The sequence below is a fragment of the Cyclopterus lumpus genome, chromosome 13, assembly GCF_009769545.1.
Source record: "Cyclopterus lumpus isolate fCycLum1 chromosome 13, fCycLum1.pri, whole genome shotgun sequence".
Taxonomy (NCBI): domain Eukaryota; kingdom Metazoa; phylum Chordata; class Actinopteri; order Perciformes; family Cyclopteridae; genus Cyclopterus; species Cyclopterus lumpus.
The window spans coordinates 11,952,192-11,980,090 of record NC_046978.1 but is presented as its reverse complement, the minus strand read 5'-3'; the positions used below and the strand labels follow the sequence as shown (position 1 = coordinate 11,980,090).

The 27,899-nt window shown below is 43.4% G+C and overlaps 1 protein-coding gene across 4 annotated transcripts; it reads left to right on the top strand.

Moving 5' to 3' along the window:
• Positions 1 to 4,751: 4,751 nt before the first annotated feature.
• Positions 4,752 to 27,899, top strand: bcl9l (bcl9 like). Of its 4 annotated transcripts, none has more exons than XM_034548128.1 (9): positions 4,752 to 5,126; positions 19,533 to 19,606; positions 20,022 to 20,428; positions 21,893 to 22,015; positions 22,461 to 22,638; positions 22,823 to 22,907; positions 23,247 to 25,656; positions 25,747 to 26,001; positions 26,309 to 27,899. In XM_034548128.1, the coding sequence occupies exons 3-9, from the start codon at positions 20,104 to 20,106 to the stop codon at positions 27,505 to 27,507; spliced, it is 4,575 nt and encodes a 1,524-aa protein (XP_034404019.1). In that variant the 5' UTR covers positions 4,752 to 5,126; positions 19,533 to 19,606; positions 20,022 to 20,103; the 3' UTR covers positions 27,508 to 27,899. The 4 variants fall into 4 exon arrangements, with proteins under 4 accessions (XP_034404019.1, XP_034404020.1, XP_034404021.1 ...); XM_034548130.1 differs by having other exon boundaries at positions 4,775 to 4,870; XM_034548131.1 differs by lacking the exon at positions 4,752 to 5,126 and adding an exon at positions 6,967 to 7,351.

The window sequence follows — 27,899 nt, the reverse complement described above, 5'->3', positions numbered from 1 at the left end:
CCCGCAGTCAGTCTCAACAAAATGCATTGTGGGATGCCGAAAGACGCAGCGGGAGGAGGAGGGTCATAATGGCACGAATATGAACAACGCAAAGTAAAAACAGACAGCACAACCAGGAGGGGAGAATGGGAGAGAGACAAGAGGGTTTAATGCGCTCCAGGTTGTTTCAAAGGGAGACGCTGCCATAAGAATGTCTGCACTCACTGTGTTTGTTGGAGACCTAAAAGAGGTGGGCCAGGCCTTCAGAGCTCCACGAGAGGTCACGGCAACACCTCCAGTCCCCATAACCTCTTTAGGGTCAAGCTTTCAATTCACAAATAGAGCAGGACCTCACCTCACGTGGCCCCGTTGAACTTCATAGGCACGGCCTGCTCAGTGTCACCCGTTACCCACAAATACACACAGTTGCAACTGGTCGGATGTTGCACGTCATCGTGCAAAGGTATTTTGATTTGTAGGCTTCCTACATGTAGATTATAGGATTAGCCCCGATTTAATGAAAACATTATTTGTTATTGTTATTAGTTATTATAAACAACAAAGAATGCTGTCTATCATTAAACAGACCTTTGGGAAATTAGAGAACAGAATACTGTTTGTACTGTAGTACTTATTTGCTATACTTTCACTCCATTTTTCAATGTGTTCAATACTAATTTGTGGACGAGCAATTAGTTTTATCCACAAAAGATACATTTGTGCTTTAACCCCAGGACTAAACCAGTTCTGTGCCGTTGGCGTGTGTTGCAGAGGATTAGGAATGTGACGCCAACACAGCACCCAAATGGCAGCTTATGCAAAACCTGAAAAGAAATCGGCCAGTTTTTGAAAGCCATCTGGAGCCCAACGTGAACAATAACAACTTTAACTCTCCTGCTTTTCAATGAGTCACATCAAGGCTGTCACTGAAGGAAGGGAACAGTGACTGTGACCATGATGTAAATTCATCAGAGTAGCTCTACTGCCATCTACTGCATGCCCTTGTGGTCCACAGTGAAAAGAGAGCCCACTTCCTGTTGTGTTGTGGAGCTTCATGTTAGAACGTGAGCAGGACGAGATTACTGTGACCACCAGTAGGATGACGTTTAGTGAAGGATTAGTTTACTCTACTTGACAGCAATTATACATCTCTAGAACAACTCCTGAAATCAGAACGTGTGCAGTTCGACCAGAAGACAAGTCTCTTTGAGAGCAATGGGATCATCATGGCTTCCACTGATACCTAAACGTTCCCAATCCCTGAGCTAGACTGCTGTGAGTACTGCTTAGGGATCAACTAAGTCCCTTCGGAGTTGCTTTCCCAACTCCATGTTCTCAGCTGACTGTTGATTGGATCATGGGGATTTTGCCATCATGGGGACATTACATTTAGCTTTTTCAGTTAACACAAGGGGTTCATGGAGCTAATCGTGTTAGAAACCAGCTCATCCCCATTAAGGGAGTCGATTGTGACCTCTTGGTTTTTCGTGTTTCAATGGACACAGTCTGCTGTCAGAGTGATAATCACTGAACCCCAAACTAAACATTACCTTAATTCACCTCCTGTCTGGACCTAATCCAAAAATGTTGGCCATCTACTCCAGAGAATTGGCCGCATGGGTATTTAGGTGCGCCAACAACCTTAATCATAGCACAAACAAGACTGTGGAGATTTGATTTACTTCCACAAGCACCCAGATGCTCGTCCCCCCGTGCATCAACAGTACCACCTTGTGTACACAGTTGAGTCGATTTTACCGGTTCGACTGAGAGATTCTCCTCCTGTCTCGACACCGGCAGCCAACACATGTCACACAGCAAATTGTCCAAATCCTTATCGATGAAAAGCCGCTCAGCATCCAACACTGCTTGGCCTGGCTCTGCCTCCTCCTTTTTCAAAGCAGTTTGTCCTTTCTGTGTCTGCTGGCTCTGCTCCATCGAAGACCTCCATGAGTTTAAAGTAAGGACGAGAGGGAGAACATGATTGTTGCTGACTTTGCCCATCTGGGAAACCACCTGTTTGAGGTACCACTCCTGTGCATCGGTGCCCGCACCAGCCGCCTCGGCAACCGCTTCTCCCCAATTACAATGACTCTCTCACCAAAAACCCCCACACACACTAATCTGCACGTGGCTGCTGATTATTAAGTTATTCAAGCTATTTATCAATGCCAGCTACTGATGTATCATTGGCACTATGTTTTGTGCTTCAATGCATTCTCAAGTTGATCCTTTTCTGTTTGAGATATATATACGATTATGACTGATAATGCTGTGATATACGTCAAGATGACTACAGTGTTCCAATGTTGTATTTTGTTTTTATGTAGTTTCATTTCGTCAGAAAAGAAGTGACGCAGCAAGTGCATGTAAAATACAGGACTCTGGAGCAGTGGAGTCCTGTATGCAAAGGCTTTGGCAGTGTGAAGAAGCACAAAGGTGATGGGTAAAATAATGAGGAGGTACAGAAACGTTTTTCCTTTTTTGCTTCCTACCAAAAACGGACTTCTTGCAGCATGCTGACAGGTGGCTGTTTAAAGACGATAACCCCGACATTTTGGCTTGAGTCGTGTCCATCTGTGAGATTTCTGAATGAAAAGCGTGAAATGACTCACACGCTTTTCCATCACTAAATGCCAACCTGAAAATGACGCACCTGGGAAACGGTGCCGAGCCACAAGTTGTTTACTTGTATTAGTAATTCACTCACACACTGACCTCTGCACCTCCCAAACTGATCCATGTTTTAATTAGAAATGCAGGAAACGGCTCAGCCTTAAGGGCTCATTCTCCCAGCTTCCGCCTCAATGTACATGAGTCAATATAAGCCTATACCCTAAAAGATCCATCGTTTTGTCATCATCATTGCTAATATACATTTATTTTTGTTTCAAATCTTATTATTTGCATATAAAGTTATGGAAGGTCCCCTCTTAAATACACCTCCCGGCTTATTTCTTCCCTGTAGCACCATCACATTCCCGAAGGATAAACCAATTTACATTTTTGTTTTGCTCTTCAGATCCATGCCAGTTTCCATGACAACATAGTTTCACTTTCTCATCCTCTCTGTTTCTCTCTTTCTCCCTGCTCCTTTCTTATGTTCTCTTGACCTTCCTCCAATGTTTCATTTTCTTTCTCTCCAAATACCGGGGTCCAAATTTCTCCTCTCCTCTCATTTCCTCACCTAATTGAGCTCATTCCTCTGCTTGCCATATACCAGCAGAGAATAATGGACTGAGATAAAACACATCTCAGGGGAAACAGTGGAAGAGAATCCACAGCATCTTTTTGCATTTTCATCGCAAAATGCAGGATAGTCTATCTGTGGACTGTTTTATTCAGTCTTAAATATCTTCGGGTTGGTTTATTTGGCGAAGTGATGCCTAGAGACCAACATTATTGAATCAAAACAATGTGCAGCAGAGTATTATTTTATTGGATTAAAAGCAATTGACAACTGGTGTGTACACAATAACCTGGACAGCTCAAAGGGCTGTTTTCTTATCCTTCAATTTATTCAAACAAATTAAAGCGTATCTTGGCTTATGTCTGTTATGATTTGGCATATAATGACAGAATAATGTAGTTTACATCTCTACCCAATGGCATGATTAAAATGTCTGATGCCAACAGGTGTGATGGGGCTTCCTCAGCTAATTAATGGCAGTGCTTTGTCTGGAAGGAGAAGGTCATGAAGGCAGTAGTCGGTCTCCTGCAGGCCTTTAAACAGCCCGCCTGCTCTCGCACCATGTCTGCAGGTCAGGGAGCCTCAGCAAGTCCCTTCTGTGGTTTGTGACTATTTTCACAGCTCCATTCTGACCAGTATCCGCTGAAGATGTGTGTTTTATTTATGTCCTTTCAGTATAAATCATTGCCTCTTCAATGATATACGACTTGTTCTGCATGTGTCCTTCCCTAATATGAAATCAGGGTTTCTTATTCATCCTTTCAGCAAAAAAAGGTAAAAATAAAACTTGATTGTGGGTTATCTGGAAAGCTACATCCTAGAGGTTGGAGAAGCACCTAACATCCGGACGAAAACAAAAAAATGGTATTGCCCTCCAACTGAACATTACTATGGCAATTACTTTGGTGGGGCTAAGTTGGCACGTCTGCTGCTCCTGGATTTACCCCAGAAGTGTTCTTAACTGCAGTACAACTGCAGCCTTTCCTAATTGTATGAAACCTCTTCCATCTCAATTTTAAAACATTAGCAAGAATTTTTTTATCCCAAGTTCACTTGAAGGTATATGCTGCCAAGCCTATTTCTGCTACCCAAACCACTAGAGGGAGTAATCAACTGAAAAAAAGCGCAGGTTTAACAGCGCAACAACTGGATCTTCACTCTGAGTAACTTTATAATGGATTCCCCAAAGCTGAAGCGTCTGAACTCCGTTTACTGTGGTTTGTGATTTCGGCTACTTCTACTCATTTTAATTCTACTGCAGGATGGCTTTCCTCAGAAATGTGGTCTGAGATGGAAAAGGTGATTGGTTTGCTGGATCAGATAATCCTGGAAATAAAGACACCGATTTGATTTGATTATTATTATTGATTGATTAAGGCGCCTGCAGTGCCTTTTAAATCTCAGGGACAAAATTTAATATATGGGTGTTGACATCACAATCTTCTGAAAATATTAGCCAATAAACATGAATATATACATATTTGGAAGTTATATCCCTTACATTTCCATTCTCATAACCAACAATTTTAAAAAACGACTCTCCGCCAGCACAGATGTCCGGTATGACATATCAGTCCAGTGACATACGGATGCCCGTGTGGCCACACTAATTATTGTCAGCGGCTGGGAGTGATATGGACTCGCAGAGAAATGCAACGTCCTGCCCTTCTGCATCTTGAATAGTGGGAGTCATGAACCGCTGTAAGGTGACGCGTCCCTTGATTTCAACCGAAACTTCAACCTAGACACGCCGCGTTATTTACCACCATCTGAATCTCCCGTCCAAAAAAAAAAAACAACCAACACGGCACCATCTCTCTCTCTTTATCAAACAAACGAGATCGGGACCATCTTGCGCAGTGAGCACGGGCGAACGGAGCAAGCGGTGGCGGCCACTCCGGGGAATGTCGACCGGCCGTCAGTCCTGACATCGGCCTCTTCTGATCTCGCGCACCAGGTAGGGCTCACGGCTTTTCACAACATTGTCACCGCCGAAGCGCGCTAGCCGTTTTTGCCCGTTTCACGAGCTGTCCCCGTCACGCGTCCGCTCGTGTAACTTTCCCTTCCTTTTTATGAAGTCTACCCGGTGCGCTAGCGAGCCTGTAACAAAGTTCAACCCCCCTCTGTTAGCTAGCATGTGTCCGCCAGCAGTTGTGGTACGACGGCGAGTAGCCTAGCGAAGACGTGAATTAGCATGCTAAGTTAGCCCGTGGATCTGGCTGGCGCAGCAAGTCTCCGCTCGTGAGCGCCGCCGGGGTTCACGCCAGGGGCATGTGTGTCCTTACGTTGTCCTCGCGGCGGTGCGGTGCTGGCTCGACATTATGCGTTCACGCGACAATCATGAACCCGCCGCCCCGCAATAATGTGTGCATTATTAATACGAGCTCATCGGGAGAGCTGAGCTGACAGACGCAGCCAGGGCAACATTTGAATGTGTTTGAGCTAAGCAGCTAAACGCTCAGCGGGGTGACGTGACCGCAGCGCTACTTGTCACTCCAGCTCACTCGCGAGGGGGCTTTTTGGAGAACATATGCTGTGGATACTGGCGCTGCTTCGCACCGTCTGCCCCTTTACTGCCGCCGTGGTCAACGTTATAGCGTTTAACATGGCGTAAGATACATTATCGACATGGAATAGAAAACGTATATATTTAATATTTTAATGGGCATTTCCTGCCCCGCTGTGTTTTTCGGTACCACTCAGACAAGCGTGTACGGTGCGGCCGGACGTCAAGCTAAGTTTATAAGGTCACCTGACAACTGACATGTTATGCTGGCTGAAGTTAATTGTAACAATGTAAATGTGACGATAAACCGTTGCCACTATTATAATGGTAGCTATTCTAATTATATACAGTAATTAAATGCTTAAATACAATCTCCCTCTCTTTCTTCCCTTCACCCACGCTATGTGTGTGTGTGTGTGTGTGTGTGTGTGTGTGTGTGTGTGTGTGCGTGCTCCATGCTCCATGCTGTTTGTGTATCTACAATATCCTGGTGAGCTATATATAGCACCTAACAGAGTTTGCAACTTGATCCGAATTGTCTTTCAAGGCTTCAGTACGTGGCACGGTGCTTTCCACTGGAAGTGAGATGTCTCGGAGCATCTTTTATTCTAAGGACAGCCAACTGTCTACCTGTAGGTGCACGTTTTTATTTAGTGTTTATGTCTGAGTTTTATCCTCTGGTCTCCTTGGAAATGTGTTTGTTGTGGATAATGATGAACACTTTAGTCTGACAGGGCTTAATAGACCACATTTAATTTGTCGTCCATCCATTGCTTAGCACTTCACAAACTGATATTTCAGCAATTCTGTGCACTTTGGTAGCTTGTTCTTTCATAAAAAAAATTACATGAAAAACAAGTGACAATAAAGAAGTCTTTTTGTAGCAGCGAGAAGGCTAATGTGTCTATAATTGTACAGCAGGCCGTATTGATTGACATATTCTGGGTGTGAATGAAAAGCCTATTTCCTGCCTCTTTTTGTCCAGAGTTGATTTGAAACAAACAAGCATGTGACAGGGACTGCATGTCCACGCAGACGGCTCCCCGTGCAAGCAGAGACCAATTTAGTTTGCTGCTGACAAAGTGTTTCTTATCTGGTTAGGTGATCTGAGAACTTTGGGGTGAGTTACAGGGAGCACCGCTAAGGTGAGCTATGAAAGAATAATGTGATATTGAGAATGTTTCCACAGGGCAGAAGACACTTAAGCTCTGGACTCTGTCGGCCTAGAGAAAAGAAAAGGCAACGACCCCGGTCTAATCCCTGAATAGAAAGCCTTTAGACCAAGTGTTCTCTTGTGACACTTGCATTCTGGTTCACATTAATTGTCCCAGTGTCTGTTGTGGTTATTTGCCTTTTCTCTGTGCTTATCTTTTGCATATTTTTACATGCAGTCTCTGTGAAAAAGGAGTACTCTGTCCACTCTGCTGCTGGTTCTCAACCTTTCAAATGACATTCATATATTTAGTCACACAAGGCGTCGCATGTAGGCTCTTTTAACGTTTGTTTGTCTGGTCAGGTGAGAACAATGCTACTTGAATTCGGGTGTGGACCAAATAACCGCTCCGTGACCTTGTGAGCATGCAGGTCTCGATCCCTCTACAAGCAAACTGCGGTGCTGAACCCTCAGATACTGTACACTGTTTCATGGGTGCAGGGCGATAGATGTTCACCTCTTGGTCAGTACACCTGTTCTGGGAAAGTTGTGTGTCACAAAATGTCAAACTGGATGTTGATATTAAATTATTTCTTCATGCATTCAAAACTGATGTGTGCACAAAGTGTACGATTTACTCAAAAGCAGAGCCAAGTGGTTACAAGGAGAGAAATCTTGTTTTCTTTTTACTCTCGTCATACCGCCATATTTCCCCAATATCTGATAAATTAGATGCGTTTTGATCTGTGGGACTTTGTTTACAATTCTGAAACTGGTCTGAGTTCAACTGGATGACTCAAACAGGACAATGCGTTACCGTAGAATCTTCCAGAAACAAAACCCACTGTATAGGTGTGATCACAGGCTTGTTGACCAACAAGCCCACATTCCTCCTTTCCCGTGAGGCCGGAGTTTTGCCCACACCCTCTCTGACACCCAACTACTGTGCATGTGCAACTCTCAACAGATGAGAAGTAAGCGAGATGGCTCATGTTTCAAGTTGTCGTTAAAAAAACAAACACAAAATGAACAAATTATTGTACAGGTATAAAAGCAACAAAACAATGCATAAAAGAAGGCTAACTCCTGAGGTACTTTCATCATAAAAATGTGTTTATTTTTTATAATACTACCACAGTCGTGAGATTTACTAGCCCGACGTGGCATTTTACTGGCCCTGGGCAAGCCTTATTTTTTAATCCTGTATATGTCGGAATACTTTGCTTCCATAACTTCAGTATATGAATCCTTATAACATCATATCAGTTGGATTTTCATCACCTTATCTTCAAATAATTTGGAGGATTCTGTGATGGCATGATGCTCTAATGCTCAGACTGATCAATTGCTTTCGAGTGTTCAAGCACAATTTCTTGGCTACTTATACAATACATTAATATAATGGTAGATATAAGCCTTTGTCCACGCAGATATTTTCACCCATTAGAGGACCCGAGGGTGTGGTGGTGCTTCTGAAATCCAAACCATCCGCAGTGTTTTGAACAGAACTGACTGCTATTATAACCCTCAGCAGGGCTCAACATGCTTGTGGAACTGAATTTCTTTTGTTGATAAAAGTGTGCAGGACCTCTCTAGGTGAAGTTGGGGTTGGTCATGTCCTAGTTTTGTATCGGAGTGTTTGATATCTGTTTGACTTTTAGCAGCACAGAACCGTGAGGCCAGGTGCTGTTGGAGAATCAATACACGACATTTGCATAAAATCCTGTGTGTGTGTGTGCGTGTGTTCTCACGTTGACTTGTACTGCCTGCTGAATGAATGCTCAATAGTATTTCATCTTTGTGTGGCTTTAATAGTGGATACTTTTATTCCCTCTAAGCAGTGTGTATTGCAAATTGTATTACAAAATATTGCACAAACAAACATGCTCTGACTGGGATTCTACAGCTCAACCGGAGGCTCCGTCTGTTTCTAAGACACTCTACTATTCAACCCAACATAACCCCCCCCCAAAAAAAATGTAGTCTAACAGACACTTTACAAAGTGTCTGTTAGACTACATACAATTAGCCAAACATGTGCAAACACTATGCAGGTAATTCCTGTTTGTTTATATCCATTGCAATAAATATCCTGGTGAATTTTCCTCTTTCTGTGGTTTTCTTTTAAATCTTCTCCATCTGTAAGTTTTTCACAACTGGCATCATCATTTATCTTCTGTCTTAGATTGTCTCTCTTACGTTAACTGCTGGATGGCTCAAAATTTTCTTCAGCTCAATAACTCCAAATCAGAAGTCATATTATTCAGTTCCCCAAACAATAACACCAGTCTGATCAAGAGTCAACTTGGTCCCCTGGCTGCTTATTTAAAACCTGTTGCCATAAATGTGGGTGTAATGTTTGACTCAATTCATTTTTGAATCACAGATCAAAAAAATTGTCCAGTCCTGCTTCTTTCAATTAAGAATAATCAGAAAAATCAAACCCATATTGTCACGCTCAGATCTGGAAAAAGTAATTCATGCACTCATTTTCTCTCGACTCGACTACTGCAACTCCCTCCTTTCCGGCATAAATCAAAAATCCATCTCCCGCCTCCAACTAGTCCAGAATGCAGCAGCTCGGCTTCTGACTGGTTCTAACAGACGGCATCACATGACTCCAGTCCTGGCCTCTCTCCACTGGTTCCCTGTTCGTTTTAGAATTGATTTTAAGATTTTGCTGCTCACTTTTAAAGCACGCCTACATCATTGAAATGTTAGCCCCATATGAGCCAGCTCGCAGCCTTAGATCCTCCGGTGGGGCCCTTCAAGGTCCTTCAGGCCCTTCAAGGCCCTTCTGGCCGTTCCAAAGTCGAGGCTTAAATCAAAGGGTGACTGTGGTTTTGCCATCAGAGCCCCTCGACTTTGGAACGACCTACCTGAGGGGATAAGACTAGCAGAATCAGTAACTTCTTTTAAAACTGCTTTTAAGTGATGTCGTCCTTTTATGCAGTTTCCCCTTGTTTCCCCTATTTTAGTTTGTCTGTTCTGCTTTATTTTGTATTTGTAATTTTCTATTGTGTTCATTGCCTCATGTATTTTATGAAATGTTTACTTGTATTGATATGTTTTTACCTTGCTTATATGTAGAGCACTTTATAAACTCTGTTTTTAAAGGTGCTATATAAATAAATGTATTATTGTTTCAGCTCAGCGCTGACCTTTCTTTTTCTACCTTCACCGTGTTTTACAGTCATGACTTGTACCAGGGCCATGCTAGGGTTAGATGCAACTAACTCTAATTGTCGTCTTTCTGTTCCCCAAGTTGTTTGACAGGGTGGGCTACTTTATTAAAGGCCAGGTTATGTTCAAGCTAACGTTTTGGATACTGCTACTGTAAACGTGTTTAGTGGGAAGAAGACGCTGTGTGCAAACCCTACTGCTCCCCAGGAGAACAACGTGTAGTACTTGGTTTATTTGCCAAATCTGAAAAAAGTGTTGGACGTATTTAAAACGTTCGCGACAAACTCCCACATTGTGAGGAGTGCATTCTCAAAAAGCGAGACACCGTCTGAGATCGGACAGTTTGGGTGTCCTCACTTGAACAGACTGGTAGGTGTGTGTGTTCACTTCAACACTCAGCGGCTGCTGTCCATCGGCCTACTGCTTCTGTGATGCTTCGTAATGCAGGCCTTCTATCTCTTCTGAGGCTGCAGTTTGGTCTTTTTTTTTTCTCCTTGCTCTATTTGGCTTTTTTCCCAGAAAGTGTTGGAAAGGATACAACCCTTGACCCTCTGTCCAAAATGAGCCCAGTACTTCCCTGTCACCCGAGCTGAGGCAAAATCACAGGCGAGGTGCCTACAGTCTTCTTACCACTTAATTTCTATCCTGTTGAGTTGATCAACGTTTGTGTGGAATAGACAATAAATCCAGAGTAAATTGCCCACATTACCACGTCTATCCCAGTTTATCCAGTCCGGAATGCATATTTTACAAACGCATGCAGTATCCACCCTGATTGTAGCACATAAAATCAGTGTTGGCTTTCATGGAATCAGTTCATATTTTAGCTAAAAATGTATCGTCCTCAGCTCAACTCTGTACTTTTTGTACCATTCGTTATGTTTCTTTCCCCTTGGTGTAAAAAGGAAGGTAGATCTTAGGTCATCTCCTTAGTCATCGGTGGCCTGCTACATCAAAAGACTGCGCTGCTTTGAGATCTTCACAAATGTCTCACTTTTCATTTTTCTCTCTCTCTCTCTGTGGCCTTTCCCCCGTTGCAGGCCCTTCTCTCTGCACATCGCCTACTGGTTAGCCTATATTTATTCAGCCCCGTGACATGTTGTGTTGCCACAGCAACCTGCCACAACCCCCCTAGTGTGCTGAATGTTTTTTTTGTTGTTGGCTGTCACCTGTGCACTGTCCCACAATGCACTGCAGTTAAGCACCAACAAGTCCGATGACTAGACTGAGAGTTGGGAGTACAGAAAAGGCAGCTATACAGATCACAGACTTCTCCCAGTTTGTGGATTCAAATTTCATAAAAGTAAAAATACTTTTTATCAAAGTGTTTAACAAGACGGATCATCAGACCAACTGAATCCATTTAATTCTTAAGTGTTTATGGAAATGGGTGCTGACCTGCAGTAACCTCTTGTTATGTGTACACTTATACATTCCTCAAAAAACAAAGTGCATATTGGGAGAAGAGAACAAGCATTTGATTGAAGGGAGGCGGGAATGGAAAAGGAAAATAATCCATGAACAGGGTTTCCCCGCCTAGTTACACTTTTAGCATACTCGCTTCATTGCTCTGACCAAAAATGCCAAACATGCAGTATTCTGTGTTTTTTCTTTTCCTCTTGCAACACTTTTGAACACGTTCCAGTCGTGTCCTTTCCTCGCTCGCTGACGGCATACAAAAATAATCCCTCTACCTAAAAGTGAAAGAGTTTTGAGTTCACTGCCTTCTCATTGGCTGCACCAACTCCAGGTCATTTCCCCAAGATGGCTAGTAGTTTCTCAGTTCATAATCTGCGATCAGCTGCTATATTATAAGACATGGAAGGTTGGTGCTTTCCAATTAGGTCACATTGTAAGAGATAAGGGAATTTATTGTTCACCTTTTTGGTTTTCTGGGATTCCAACACAATCATGCAAGATCTGAAACTGCTTTCGTCAAAGAGAGCCTGAAGGTTGTGATTTATCGGGTGCTGGCACCAATGATCACTCAAAGTACTGATGGCTGTCACTCGGAAGCTGTTTCACATCCTCAGTGTCAGTAGATTTTTGTTTTTTTTCCATGTGTGCAAGTTGGCAGGGGCTCGATTGCCGATTCAACATCTTTAAACCCAGCTGAGCTCCCCAGTCTTCGTCCTTGTTGATTTTTCTAAAGTCGCATGGTGTGCAAATCAGTTCAGCTCTTACAGCGCAATGGCAGCAGACAGAAGCATTTCAACCTTTTTTCTATTTCTCTCTCATGAAGGTGGTGCAGCCATTTTTTATTTAGCCAGTTCATTATAGATTTCACATCAGAAGGAGTACCAGTTGTGATATTTGAAATTTATGATCAGATGTATATTCTGATTCTCACTAAGTGGGGGGGGGGGACATGAAGGGAGTCATTGCACCAGCCACATAGCCCACATTACATGTGTGTAACACAAGACCACCATCAGATGTGTCGAGTGCGCTTCATTTGAGCGGGTTGTGATGAACTAGAGCTGCATGTGAACATTTTTAGGGAGCAGTACTTGAACTAATGAGGTTAACACAACATTTCCAGGGCAGCAAAAAATAGGTTTCCAAGCTCTAGATCAGTGGTTCTTAACCTTATTGGAGGTACTGAACCCTGCAAGCTTCATCAGCGCATTCACCGAACCCTTCGTAATTGGATAAATAAAATGTGATTTCTTCAAATCATAGGTATATATTTTATTAGTGCACAAAATGAACCATGCATCAGTTCTAAACAAAATCACTGTGTTCAAAGAACAAAACCAACAAAACATCAATTTCACACAAAAACATAACTCAATGAATATTTACTGCAAATCAATGAATATTTACTGCAAATCAATGTGACTTTTGCTGTTGCCTTTCAGAGACAAGTTCAGAAATGCTCAGCTTCACCTGGGCAAGTGCCACTCATGTTATTTTCACAACAAAGTCCTTTTCTTAGTTTTTTTTCAAATCAAGAACACATTTTGAAACTTTCATCTCGAGTCTAGATGAAAGTTTCAAAATGTGTTCTTAATTTGTCAACCAAAAAAAACATATTTTCATGCTTCTTTTTAAAAAATATTGATAATTTGTAAATGTGCACAATAAACAACAATACCAAGTATTAATGAGAGAGATTGGTTGTCAACTGGCTCTATATGGAGAAATCACTGCAATATTCTTATAGTACCTCCAACAATGTTTTAGCATAATTTTTATATCTGTGTTCCTCAATTGTTCAATAATATAACAGACATTTGTGATGCTCTTAAACTTTGGAATAGGAATCCTAACTCAACCCAACAAATATCCTCTGGTGAACCCGATGTGAATGTTAAAAACGTTCCCCAAACTTTACAAAAAATGGCAAACCATTGCGACCCAATCACAAAAGACCTTCTCTATGAATTGTGAGAGGAGCAAATTTGCGCATAAATGAACAGTTCTTGACCATTTTTCTGCCATTTCCGCATCACTTTGTTTACTTGAATAAGTAAATCAGCAATTTCAAAGAAAATGTCAGTTTTATGAATTTGTTATTGAAAACCTATAAATCTAAATACATTTAATGAAAGTTAACAGGCTCTTGTTTTATTTCATCTTTCGGTTAAAAATAATGTACCTTTCATATTAAATTCATTGTTATAAATCGGACATATTTTCAGAACAATACAATCAATCAGGCTCCCATATGTTCCCCTAAGGTCTACAGCAGGTCTACGTATTAAATAAAGGACTGGAATAAATTTAGCAAATGTATTTGGCGACCAAGCTGTGGGTCCCGACCCAGTCTTTAGGAATATTAGATCACCATAATATCTGATTAAAAACTGAAGAAGGAACCCGCAAGGACACATTTCAACTTAATAACAGTCCTTCACAGATGATTTATTTTGTTAACAGTCATACATGTTGTGTTAGCCGTGGCCTTGTCCTGAGTTGGAGAGCAAAGCGGCCAATGTTCCTTCTCTTAGGCGATCTGACTGGCGCCATGCGCAAATGCAGTTTGTTAACTCGCTGATGTCGGAAAAAAGGTCTCAACTGTTGCAGCTGCGTGCGCTCCTGCGTCAATACACATTATTCATTCATCAGTACTGTTAAACACTTTGGCCTCAGTGCTTACTGGTGTCAATCTACAGAGCAGCCCTGTGGCATCTGTGTTTTGGACTTGGCTTCGTATTCTGTTCTCACCGTTGGCCCCGACTTCTCCGGGCTCTCTGGGTCTATTAATACCAGCTCGCTCTAAAAATACAGGGCACTGTGTGACCCACTGGGACTAAATAGGACCTCAGCCTCTTAATGCGCACGCACACACACATCAGTCATACATTCTGACCTGTATTATGGTTGCTGTATCGTCGTCCTGAGATTCACTCTGAAACCTGGAAATCAAATCATCCATGAACTTTCTTAAAAGACTGTGTGTGTGTGTTTGTTTCCGTTTCCAAAATGAGTTGGCTTCAGACGTAAAGACCATGCGCAGTGGATTTTGAATCATTTAATTATTTCCCTAATTTGTTTTGGAGCAGTGATTGGACGTATCTGGACAAGGTCCCACTTTAAAATTGAATTTGTTTCCCAAACAAGTTGTAAGAATGAGGAAAGGGAAATGGAGACATGTTATGCCCCAACACATTTGTTGATTTGAATAACAGCTCACCTTTGCAGAAACATATTCCCAGCTGAACTCTGCTTTTAACATTTCATGTTGATGGCTTTTTAAGTATCTAACATGCTTTTAAAGAACCGTGGACATCAGGGCATGAACATAATAATGCCAGCCCTCCTATTTTTGTTTCCAGTCTCTCTGCTGGCTCCTTGTGTCTCGGGCACACATAATCAACAGGTGGATATATTTTGGACAACATTGTGTACTTCATGAACATTGGCCGTAGTAAATATTACAAAGTTTTGTGTGATATGCGTGTCTTTTAACTGTACACGCCTGTTTTTTGTGTTGAAACTAGAGGACCCAGCCTATTGTATACAGTTTGATCCCAACAAACAATGATTTTCTCTCCTGCTTTTTGTAGAAATCTTTTGACGCCCTTTATACTCCCTGTACCATTTCTTATACAAGAATACAGGCTGCCCGCTGTTATGGAACATACAGGCACATGTTTAAAGCGGCTTAGTACTGGTGAAGAAGATTTGTTGAACTCTTAATACTTCAAGTACAAGGGGCTTTCCTTTTGTGTTGATTTTAGCGGAAATACTGTGTGTATGTATGTATGTATGTATGTATGTATGTATGTATGTGTATATATATTAGGGCTGCAACTAACGATTATTTTAATAATCGATTAATCTGTCGATTATTTGTTCGATGAATCGGATCAAAAAAACAAAAGTATTAATTTCCAACCCTTTATTCAACATAACTGTGCCAGAAAATGCACAGGTAACAGGTACCGTAAATTCCTGCTAATTTTTAATAGAAAAAAGAAATTGTACATAAATAAGACGATAAACCGCAGGAAAAGGGGGGCCGTGGCTTGTCTCCTTAAAAACAGTTATTTCCGCCGTTCACCACAGAATAAATAACCACTAGTTCTGCTTTATACTTGTTGTGGACATCCCATAACCGTCGGAACATCTAACGCCCTGGTGTTTGGGTTCATAACATCATCCGTAGGCTCACACAGCTCGGAGTTTCACCGACTCCGCCTCGATAACTTTCGCTTCCAGCGTTGCCGGAGCAGCAGCATGCAGGCGGGCAGGAAGGGGGCGTGGCTTGTCTCTGTAGAACCATTAGTTCTCGCACAATGTTACGGGTCTCTCCAATGGTCTTTGCTCTACCGGCTTTTTTTTTGTTGCTCGGCTCCCAACTCAACTTTTTTCTTTTTATACTCAAACATGTCTTATTGGGTGGCGTAATAATCGCGCGACACAATGAATCGATAATGCAATTCGTTGCCAACTTTTAATAATTGCTTTTATCGATTCGTTGTTGCAGCCCTGAGATCAGTTCAACAAAGACCTGAATAGTATAACCTTCATGAAGGTAGGATTTAATGAGACCGCTTTTTAGTTTTAGCTAAAAGTGTAGTTTCCAGAGCAAGTACACAGATATATTTGAATTGAGGCAATTCAAACAAGAAACCATTCCAGTCCGTCAGTACCACTGACTTTATATTTCATTTAAATATTCGCTCAGACAGACTTGTTTGTTGACATTTTCTGATGGCAGAGCTGACTCCAGAATGAAATGCAGGATTTCTGACGTTATTTGGATAATTTTTTGTATTTATTTATTTGTTCATAATTTGTTGTCTTTCAGACAATTGACATTGCATTTGCAGATTTTTAGATGATGCTCATTTTAGTTACAACATAGAATAAACAACAAAAAAGAGACAGAATGAAACTAGGGAGTGATCTATAAAAAAAAATAGGGTCTATGGGGTGTTACGTATATAACCCACTATTCCCAACAATATAAAATTGTTCCAGTTTTTAGTTGACAGATGCTTTTATCTTCTCCATGTTGTGAATGTCCATTGTAACGTCCATTCATGTTTTCAGAGTATAGGACTTTGACCACAATTAAGAGTAGTTTGGGAGCATGTGTGGCCAAACACTGTATTGCTATGGCTCCAACTTTGACTGGAGATGTTGCGTTAATCCATTGGACTCATTGGATGCTCAGCATCTATGAGCTTCATCATGAAATAGTGATAGCACAGTTTAAACTTGAATATTTCACTAGCTCGAACAGAGCAGCGGACTTTCGTGAAAACAAAACAACTCTGTGAGGCCAGATGGAGTTCTGCAACTTATCATCATGAACACAAAGGCCAGACTGAGAATGAATGTTCAAACCTGCTTTGGCAGAGAACTGTGGCTGAAAAAATGGGTGTCCCTAATCATTATTTTTTTTAAATTTCAGATTAAATGTATAGTAGTCATTTTGATTTGATAGATGTGTTACTCAAATGTCACCATAATTATGATTATGGTTATGAAATGTTTTGTTCAGTTTGTGCATTGAGGTCAGGATGTAATTAATGCAGATGACGCCAATCAAGTTTGGTGTTGGTTCTATCCAGGTCCACAATGCCTTTTTGTGGGTGGGAAGTGGTGGAGCCAATGGCCTCTTGCCCATTTCCTACCTGGCGCACTCGGTTGCCATTTAGATCTTATTTACACACGCATAAATGTTTCCTGACTGCATCTTGCATAGTTGTGATGCTATTAAGGTGACAAAATCTGTCCAAAGACAGACGCACAGAAATATGTACAGTGTGTTTTCGCTGGGACACACACACACACACACACTCTCACAAGGTGAAAACAAAAACAACGTCGCCGTCACGGCTGCTAACAAGGCATCCAAACTCTGCAACGACACACCTCTGCCATCACCGGTGCAACCGGTTGCTTTTAGAAGTTGCCTCATAACTTGTATGGCGATGACCTGTGTGTATGATCAAGAAGTGCCAAGGACTCAAATGAATAACGTGTACCTTCAGATTACTTAATTTGTTTACTCAAGTTATTCATTTGTGCTTGCGTTTACAGGTCTAAATAAAGTAATGTAAAACATTGTGTTTTAATTGTATAATCTTGTCTGCGGCTCTTTTCTCCAGATGTTGCAGCACAAAGTGGGTCTTGGGACTCTTCCAAATAAAATAATTTCTTGGCTTGGAAAGGGAACGCTGCTTTGTTTGAGACCTGTGACTACATAATAGTTCAGTTAAACATTAATGTGCTAACCAAGAATTGCTAGTCACGCCAGCACCTTGTCTAGCTGCTCTTTCAGAAGGTCAAGGAACAACATTGATAACATATTATTCATTAGGGTTGTTTCAATAGTCGCAATTATTTCAATTCACTGGTGCAGTACTCAAAAAAGACCTAAAAAAACCTAACCTAACCTAAAAAAACTCAATTCAGTCTGAGAAGGCTTTAACTGTGTTAAAGTCACTGTCAAGTTCCTAGTTGATCACTTAAATATAGGCTCCAATCCAGTGGGGATAATGGTAGTGCGAGGCCTTACTCCAGGTTTACAAAATACTGGATGAGAGACTAGATTCACTAGAGCCTTCTATGACTTGTATTTGCTTCAAAGTTATTTCACTCTGCATCTTCGCCTTTTCCCCTGTTGATCATATCAACTGCAGCAGAAATGACGGTCTAACTCTCCTTGATATCTACTAAGACTGGTATTCACTTTAGATAAACCTATCTTTCCTCGACTGTCCACTCGAAGGTCACCGACTCCCCATATGATTAGTCTGCCTCCACTTTGTGTTGCACAAAAGCGAGTGAGTCACACTTTGTCAACAGGAGCGACGTGAGACTGTCCCCGTTTGAGTTAATGAGTGACGAACTCCTCCACCAATGGACAAGGCACCTTTTCTGTGGCGACATGAGCCGGTATTGGTTAATGACTAATTACAGTGCTGTGTTTACCATCACCCGCCGAGGTGAGTGAGCGGTACACATTCTGTTAGAGCGGGACAGCTGACTCGAGGGACTTCACGATGTCGGGTGCAGCGGTGGGATTGTGTCATGGACCAAAAATGGAAGCCAGTGGAAATGTTTACACAAGATTGCATTATGTCACACCAGTATCTCTGCTGGATGTTTTCGAACAGGCTGTGATGATTGTTTTGACCAGCCATTGTTAACCAACAACAGGTGTTGAGTCTTGTTGAGACCTGCAGATACTTAATATGGGTTTTATTGCTCTGTGCACAAGTTGGATACTCGGCGAAAACAATGTGTACAACTAGTTTGTAGACTGAACGCCGATCCTTTGACTCACTGAGAAGCACAGTCCAGGGGCAAAGGTTAAAATCAGAAGCTTGAGGTTATGGACACAGGCAGGTGGTGGTGTCAAGAGGGCGACAGCTTGCAGCTATGGACTTGAACCCAGAATGAAAATCATGTGCTTAGAAGTGTCCTCCATTCTTGATGTTGTGCTTGAATCCTACTCAGTTTAAGGCTGACATTACCAGCAAGGCTAGAATTGGATATCCGAGAGCTGACGCGATGCCATCTGGGCTCTCGGGTCGCACTAAAATGCGGGTAATGCTGTTAACCCATGAGGATTGGTGGTGTGTCTAAATAGACTAACTATTACTAACTCAAATTTGTATTGAGTTTTTGGGTTGTGATTTGCCTGTTTTTGTTTCCACTCAAAAGTGTGAAACCGAGAGAGTCTCGCTCAGTGAGGAAGGGAGAGACAGGTATTGCTACAGACAGGGTTGTGGAATGTGTGGTGGAGTTTTTGTGGGTTGCTAAGTGTTTGGTAGGGGGAGGGACCTAAAACACTGCTGAGCTGCTTCTTGGCCACAGGTCCCACCCCCAGCTCAACTCAGTCTTTGCTCTCTTTCCCTTTTAAAGGGACAGTTACCTCAGTGTCTCTTTGGCCTTGCGCTCTTATCAATCTTTTGACTTCTCTCTCTTTTCCGTCTGCGCTCATGAAGTTGATGTTGAGCCACAGGCTGAGGACACATACACTGACAGATGGAGAGATAACTGTAAAGGTTGCTATCTGGCTCCACTGATGATATTACCCTGTTGTTGTCCCCCAGGTCCATGTGTGGTCAGTGAAGTGTCCTGGAGAGCAGCATGGCAATGTATCAGTTGAGCGTCGGGTTAAGATGAGGTGAGTGAACAGGCTGAAGAGGTTGCTCTCAAGGCCTAACCCGGAACCAGAGTGTGTTGCCAGTCATCCCGTCAGTGTAGGCACAATTTAAGGTTTGTGTCCAGTGCTGCAGGTATGACCTATTTTTGGAGGCCAAACCCGGAAGATGGCATCGCTTTGGTTCCTTCTAAAAGATGTTAAAGCTTGTGATGACTGTAGAGCTTATTCAGGCATCTACACAAAAACTTCCAGATGTGAGCTAACTAGAATTGCCAAAATGCAAATTTATGCTTTAGGATTCATTCCTGCAGCACTTTATTACTCCCAGATTAGGCCTTGGAGAGAAGTGATCTGAATTTGTCTTTACACTGTATGGCCTGATACAGAATTTGATTATGAAATGCTGATGCTCATGATTTTTTCTTTTCTCCATCAGTGTCACCTGTTAGCAATGTGAGCTCCACTGACAAACATCTTTTCTCCATACCAAACCACCACCTAAATCACCAGCCAATCAAATGCACCCAGACAATAAACTGGCCAATCATGGCAAGCAGGTCACCTGTGACAGCCGATCCCAAATACCCGGTATAAACCAACAGGCTCAGCAGCCGCAAGGAGCTGCTGGCCACTTGGGTCCAAAGGGCGTTGGTGCCGGGAGCCATGGAGTCAAAACTAGCCAGCTTTCTCCCGGCAACCCTGGGCTAAAGGCTGTCAGCCAATCAGTCAGCAGCGTTGGAGGGATGCAGAAAACCAAATCCAAGCGGGAGCGGAGCGTCTCGATCGACTCTGGGGAATCAAGAAATGACGTTCCTCCAGCCCTGGAGACGGATGCGAAAGGAGGTAAGGCATGCACGCCCAAAACTGTGTCAGCGTGTGCGACGTACAGACAGTGTTTCTCTGTTCCAAGTATGCTGAAGTTCACTTCCTTCACCTTCCTATCAGCAAAATCTTTACCCAAAGTACCAGATTACGTGCATTCACCTCCTCCACAGCAGGAAGTGAACGTAAGGACTGAGAGGACAGAATAACTTGTTTTCTCTTTCGCTGAAAAGCCCTGACCTTTCAGTGAAGCATCAGAATTTCCCCCTGGCCTTTGATAGTTCGTGCCATGCCCGCGCTGCAGTGACGTGTCTCAGATGAAAAAGCATCTGGGCTTTCTGTAGTGCTCAGAGGGAGAGGCGGCTTGTTAGGTAGAAAAACCTTAGTAAGCATAAAGAGGTTGTTGTTGAAGCGGAGACAATGAGTGGTTAGGAAGAGTTTAAAGTTATTTTTGTCTGCGAGTGCCTCGGTACATATTTGTGTTCTTGTGGTTCGGTGCAAAGTGTTTGATTTGGGTTTGTTTGTTGTTATTAACGTGCTTGTGTGTCTTCATGTGACTGGACGACGATGTGAGTTTGTGAAACTCATTTGGGCTTCCTGTACCACTTGAATCTCTTTAAACACACATGCACACTCCGAAGGAGAGGCATGGTTCCAAAATACAGACCAACGGAGGACAAAAGAGCGAGAGAATGAGAGATAAGGAAGTCTCTTCTGTCTCTGTCTCATTCTCTGTGATCTAATTTCTGCTTGTTGAAGTACATCTCTTTACTCAAATCAATTCACCACCAAACCTGGAAGTCGGAGACAAAAAGATATGAGCACAGTTAGGTTTCTTTTTCTTTTCATGTTTCTGGTTAAGATGAACCACTGCTGGCAACAAAAACATTGACAGAAGACGAGGTCAGCTATGTCATGCTGCCTCTCTGCGTCAAGGGGGCAGCCCTCCCTCTGCTGTCCTAGCGTGTTTTTGTTTTTTTAAGTCTGTGATTACCCAAGCTCATTTGATGTGTTGACTGGAAAGCAGTTTTCTGTCACTTAGCTTCAGCTCATGCTTCTCAAAATGTGATGAGCATGCATGGCATATTGTTGAAAAAGAAGATGCAATCAATACAGAGATGAGCAGAACAAATAATTGCAGTATTTAATTTTATTTAATTAATTGAGTCAGCTCAGGCTGTTTGATTTACAAATGTTTCACTTTTTGCACAGGAAAAAAAATGGCGTTAGTTTAAAGTGATTTTCCCATTTTACTTCCTGTTCTGATTTAAAGTGATTTGTTACATTTGTCAAGGCAGCTGTAGACTGATCTTATAGCTAAAATGTATTAGAGATAGTAGTACATCAGCCTCTGGTTCTGGAAAATACCGTGGTGTGTTTAGACTATTGGTAATAAATTATACAAAGAAAATAACATGGACAATACCCTGTAAAGTGTGTATATACTGTTGTTGTCCAACAGTTGATGTGTGTATTATCCTCTAGAGGGTGTTATGCGCAGTAAGCGGCGCTGTGTTCTGGAGAAGAAACAGCCATACAGTGGAGATGAATGGTGCTCTGGACCTGACACTGAGGAGGATGAAGACAAGCCGCACACTGCGACCCACCGTGAGTCTCTCCATCTCCACAGAGAGGAACACATTGCCAGTTCCACCTCACTAACAATAGTGTCATTGTGACTGTAACTTTGAAGGCTGTATGAATTACATGTAGAAATCCCCTACCCCCTCTCAATTTTATTTTCTCTGAAAACAACAGGCTAAAGCCGTTAATTATCTAGTTTTTTTTCAGATCCTGCACACACACACACACACACATACACACACATACACACACATACACACATACACACACACACACACACACACACTGAAAGGAAGAGGATTGGAGCTTGGAGTGCTGTGCTGCTCCTCACCACTGATAGGGCTTTACATGTGTTTTAGCTCCATCTAGTGTTTAGATGTTGTAAACAAAAGGATGCGCTGGTATTGCAATTATAAACCAGAATACGACTGTAGCCGAATTAAATCAGTGTGCTGCTGCTTTTTCACAGGAGAGCGTGGCCTGGCAGGTCCTATTCAAGGGCTCTCTGATCGCCTGTCTGCAGTGCCCATGTCTGAACCTGCGGGTCCTGTAATGGGATGTGGAGTGGAACCAGGACTAAAGACAAAGCAGCCACCTCAGCCTTCCCAGCAAGTGGTGTATGTTTTCACAACTGGCCTAGCTAACAGGTGAGCACTATTTGTAGGCCTGTAATGCAGGTAATTATTCACATCAGAAGTGTAATGTTTGGATTGCCTCTCTCTCTCTCTCTCATCAACAATCCTATTTCTTTAGTTTTTTTGCATTATGATTCAATCTCCAGTTAACAGCTATGTATATTTAATGTGTATTATTGCTCTATTTGTTTGACAGTGCTGCAGAGGCAGTAATGAAAGGACAGACCGATTCCATCCTTGTGTTTCACCAGCAAAATGTTTCACGCCCCAAGTTGGAGCAGGTCAGCCATCCACAGCTCAGCATCAGATTAAACAAGATTGTCTTAGTTTGTGTTAAACCGCGTGGGAGTACAAGTGTTTTTCCACAGTAAAGACCACAGATGCAAAGTATGCGGCAGGGTTAATTCGTTTAGCTATTTTGGTCTCCGGTAACTCTTTGTTCCTGTTTCCATCAGCGGTTGTTGTGACTGCTGTAAATGCTTGTACTAAGAAAGTGCACTATATGTTGTTTTGGCAGATTAACAAATAGGCAATATACTGTATAATATAATAACTGCAATTACTAGTAGAAATAATAACTTGTATAATGTAATTGTTTTTTCTTCTTTTGTCTGCCACAGGGCCACTCATCAGGGAAGCTTCCCAACCTATCTGAGAAGATAAACTCCAGCAGCTCTCCACCCACAGGCACCCCAAAATCCCAATGTGGAACTCCACGGCCAGCCTCTGCAGGTGTTGGAGGCCCATTACATCCTGCAGGGACAGCGTCATCAGCAGGACACTGCGATAATGAATCCTCCCAGACCAGACCTGGCGGAGCCTCCAACAATAACAGTATCGTCGCCCATAGGTTGGAGGGAGGGAGTACGACCACACCCGCAGGCCCATTCCCAGGAGCTGGAGATGGGGAGGGTGCAGGAGGTATGTCTCTTCCTGTTGCTACCCTTTCTCCCTCGGGGAGTCCCTCCATCCTCTCTGCACACCTACAGGGTGATCCAGGCCAGAGGAGTGGCCCGGGGAACATGGATGGTCTTTCAAAAGAGCAGCTGGAACACAGGGAGCGCTCTCTGCAGACACTGAGAGACATAGAGAGGCTGCTTCTGCGCAGTGGGGCAAGTGGAGGCCCTGGAGACACAGGAGCCACGAACATCAATGCTAGTACTAACTCCTCCAACCTAAATAATAACAACAATATTGATAGAAGCGGTATTCTCGAGGATGGTACAAATAGCTCTGGAAATTGCGGTAGTGGTAATATGCTGTCGACAGCCTTGGCTTCGATGGGCGGGATGAAGAAATATGAAGAACCCCTCCAGTCCATCATTTCTCAAACACAGTCCCTTGCTGGACCTGCCCTTGACAACCCTCTCATGGACTCTCACCATAACCTACCACAACATCCCCATCACCAGCTGTCTTCACCTGGGCTCGACATGGGTCACTTACTTGGACCAGATGGGCTGACCCCAGAGCAAATAGCATGGAGGAAGCTTCAAGAAGAATACTACCAAGAGAAGAGACGACAACAGGAAATACAACCCCCCTCACATCCACAGCACTTAAGAATGATGACAGAGATTGGCATGCAAGAAGGTCCTATGATGATGAGAGGACCCCCTCCCCCCTACCACAGCAAGCCCGGAGACCAGCAGTGGGGTCCTGGCAATATGATGGGAGGGGGAATGGGTGGAAATGCACGAATGATAGACATGCACCAAGAGGGGCCTCGTGGTCCAAGGTTCCTGGGACAGATGCAGAGAGGGCCACCAGGAGGAGGCGGTTTTCCTGGTGGTAAAGGGGGAGTTTTATCCGTGGAGGGTCTAGGACCCCAAAGGCCCACCAGGCCAGGGATGATTTGGCTCGATGATATGCCCAACAACATGGGCGGTGGGGGTCCATTTCATGGCTGCTACCCTGGTGGACCGCCTCAGCACTTGCAAGGTGACCCAGAACATCTATTAACACATGAGGAAATGTTTCGCCTCATGGAAAAACGGCAGATGCAGGGGCTTTCCAGGTTTGAACTTGACAGATTAGCTAAACAGCAGCAACAGGGCAACCTGGGCTCGAGAATAATAGATAATTCCGGGGGCCCAGACTTTCACAATATGGGAATGGGCCGGGGTCCACCCTCCACTCGAGGAGACCCCATGGACTTTCCAGGTTCACGGGAGATTATGTGCTCTCCTGGAGGGGGTCCTCAGATGCGAGATCTTGTGGATTCTCCTCTGGGGAGCACCCTCACAATGAACATGAACCCACAGATGAATGTTCAACAACAGCAACAGCAGATGATGCTATCTCAGAAGCTCAGAGGAGGTCCTGCTGTAGGGGGAACTTTAGGTGAGATGTTTAGCCATGGAGAGATTTCACGAATCAGGGCTTCACAGAATGGAAGAGGAGTAAATAAGGGAATGATTCCTGGACCGGATGGCCCCTTCCAGTTTCCCAATCATGGTCCCTTCTCTGGAGGACAGGTGGAAGGGCCTTTTCTTCAACAACCTGGCCCTGAGATGTTTGGACCTGACCAGCAAGGTCATAATCAAATGGGAGGTACATCGCGACTTAGTCATATGCCGATGACTGGAGTCCTCAGGGGAGTAGACCTTGGACCTAGACACCCCTCTGACCTATCAATCAATGTTAATCCCCGGAGCTCTCCTTCAGTGCCTCGTCCTCATCAGCTCAAATCTCCATCCCTAAACCGAGAGCCATCTCCACTTCAAGCTTCCCCCTCTGCTCCAGGACTAAAGTCACCCTCACAGATATCCTCTGCAGGACATCACCCCACTCATCCCTCTGCGTCTGGTGCTGGGACTCCTTCCTCTTCTTCCATGAAGTCTCCCCAGTTAATGGGGTCTTCCAGCCTTGGGTTGCACTCTCCGTCTGCCTCTCCTGGACAACTCAAGTCCCCAACCATGGCTGTGGGCTCTCCAGGTTGGGCGTCTCCTAAAACGGCTCTCCCAAGTCCAGGTGGTCCAACCGGTGGGAAGGTACTGGGCAATGGGGGAAGTAGTTCCACTGAGACAGGTACAAAATTCAAGTTGATGCTGGATCATCATTAATGCTGTTCCTTGTATTGCTGTGATATTAATACATTATTTTGTATGTGCTTTGCAGGCCAATCGCTTCCCCCCAGGAGTTCCAACTCCACACCGATTAGTCAGCCAGGCTCTATGAATCCTAGTATGCCATTCACTTCCTCTCCCGATAACCATCCAACTCAGAATCCTTTAACACTCATCATGTCTCAGATGTCCAAATATGCCATGCCCAGTTCTACTCCCCTCTACCATGACGCAATCAAAACAATTGCCACTTCCGATGATGAGATGCTGCCAGATCGACCTCTTCTATCTGGTGTCAGCATTGGAGGTATGAAACAAGGACACGTTGTGACATAGATAGAGAACACCTTATACAGTTTGGCAGTGTGTCGAAAGGAAGCAGTAGAATCATAAAGTGTGTTCATTCTTAATTTTAAATATTCTAAATAAATATATCTTAAATCTATGGTTTTTGCTATTAAAAACCTTCTCTTTGCCTAAACCCTCATATTTGAGTAGAGCTGTTTAAAAATATGAATAGACCTCCAATTAATATTTCATGAGTAGAATGGTATAATCTTTTTTCAAATGTTAATAGTGTGGTTTTTCACATGCTGTTCTTGCTTTATCACCAGGAAACATGGGGAATCCCCAGACCTCCCAGATACTTGTCTCCCAGGGCTCCATTGGGCCCCACAGTGCTCCACAAAGCCCCATGGGTATTGTAAGCCAAGGTCAGCAACACCTGCCACATGACTCATCTGGACCTGTGCTTTCTTCACCAAACCAAATGGGCATGCCTGCCATGAATTCTGCCATGATGGGAGGAGGTGCACCTGATGGAATGGGGCCCTGCAATGTTTCACCTTTATCTCAGAATCAAATAGCAGGCTTTTCTCGCATACAGCCACCACCCCATGGGCCCATGCACTCACCTATTGGAGGAATGTCACATAATTTCTCACAGTCTAATGAGGATATTCTACCACCACAGCAGTTACACCTTAGTCTGCTTCGAAAAGGTCATCCTCACCAGCGCCCCTCTCATCCCTCAGACTCATTTGCCTCTTTGCACATGGGGGATGGCCCGGATCTAAGTGAAGTTATACGACCCACTCACTCAGGGATTCCTGAGTTTGATCTCTCCCGTATCATTCCTTCTGATAAGCCCAGTAGCACTCTTCAGTATTTCCCCAAGAGTGAGCCACATCTGAATCAGCATCAGGGGCCACTATCCCAGCAACTCACTCCACAGCAGCTCCTCAAACAGCTGTCTTCTTCCGGTCCTCCACACAGCAGCGGCCCCTCATCCAACCCCCACTTGGCAAACCTACAGAATATGATGGCTGAACAGCAGCTGGCGCCTCACCCCTCACATATTGGAATTCGCCATAACATGGGCATTCCTCAGGGGGGCTCTAGGGGTATGGTTTCTGGTGGGGGCATGGGCCCCATGTGCCCCCCTGGACATATGATGGGAAGGACAGGCATGGCGCCCCAACAGCAGCTACAGCAACAGCAAGCCATGATGGCAAACAGCCTTCTTCACCATCCTTCCAATCCATACCCTGGCATGATGTCTTCCCAGCAGCACTCACACAATATGATGGCACAGCAAAACATTATGATGATGCAGGCTAAGCAGCGAAGCATGTCAATTCCGGGGGAACCCTTTGGCCCCCAGGGTCCTCTAATGTCCCCTCAGGGTCCGATGATGGCCCCTTCTCACCCACAGGCTGGTATGATGGGCCCCCAGCCTCTCAGACAACGGGGAATATCTCTGGACAGTTCCATTGGCTATGGCCCCGGAGGTATGGCCCATATGCCATTCTGATCCAGCTCACATAAAAAAGAAAAGAAGAAAAAAAGTGTCCTCTTGGTTACCTTACCATTGTGTCCACATTTTTTCATTAATGTTATTCTTGCCGTTATTCGAAGAGGAACTGTAAAAACAATAAATCAGTTCAAGATATCGATTACAACTGATTAAAAATGTAATATTTAAAAGCACTGTAATACAGTTCAATAACATATTTGAAGCCATTTTCTAAAATACTGTAAAATATGTATATTTCAAAGATGTGTGTAGTTGTCGTGGGAACAGCGTGGCAGTCAGGAGAGTGCCTCAAATTTCTATTTGTTTTAATATCATTGATTTTTTTTTTCTCCAACTACCAAACTGTTGTGCAAAGGACAATAACAACATATATATATATATATATATAT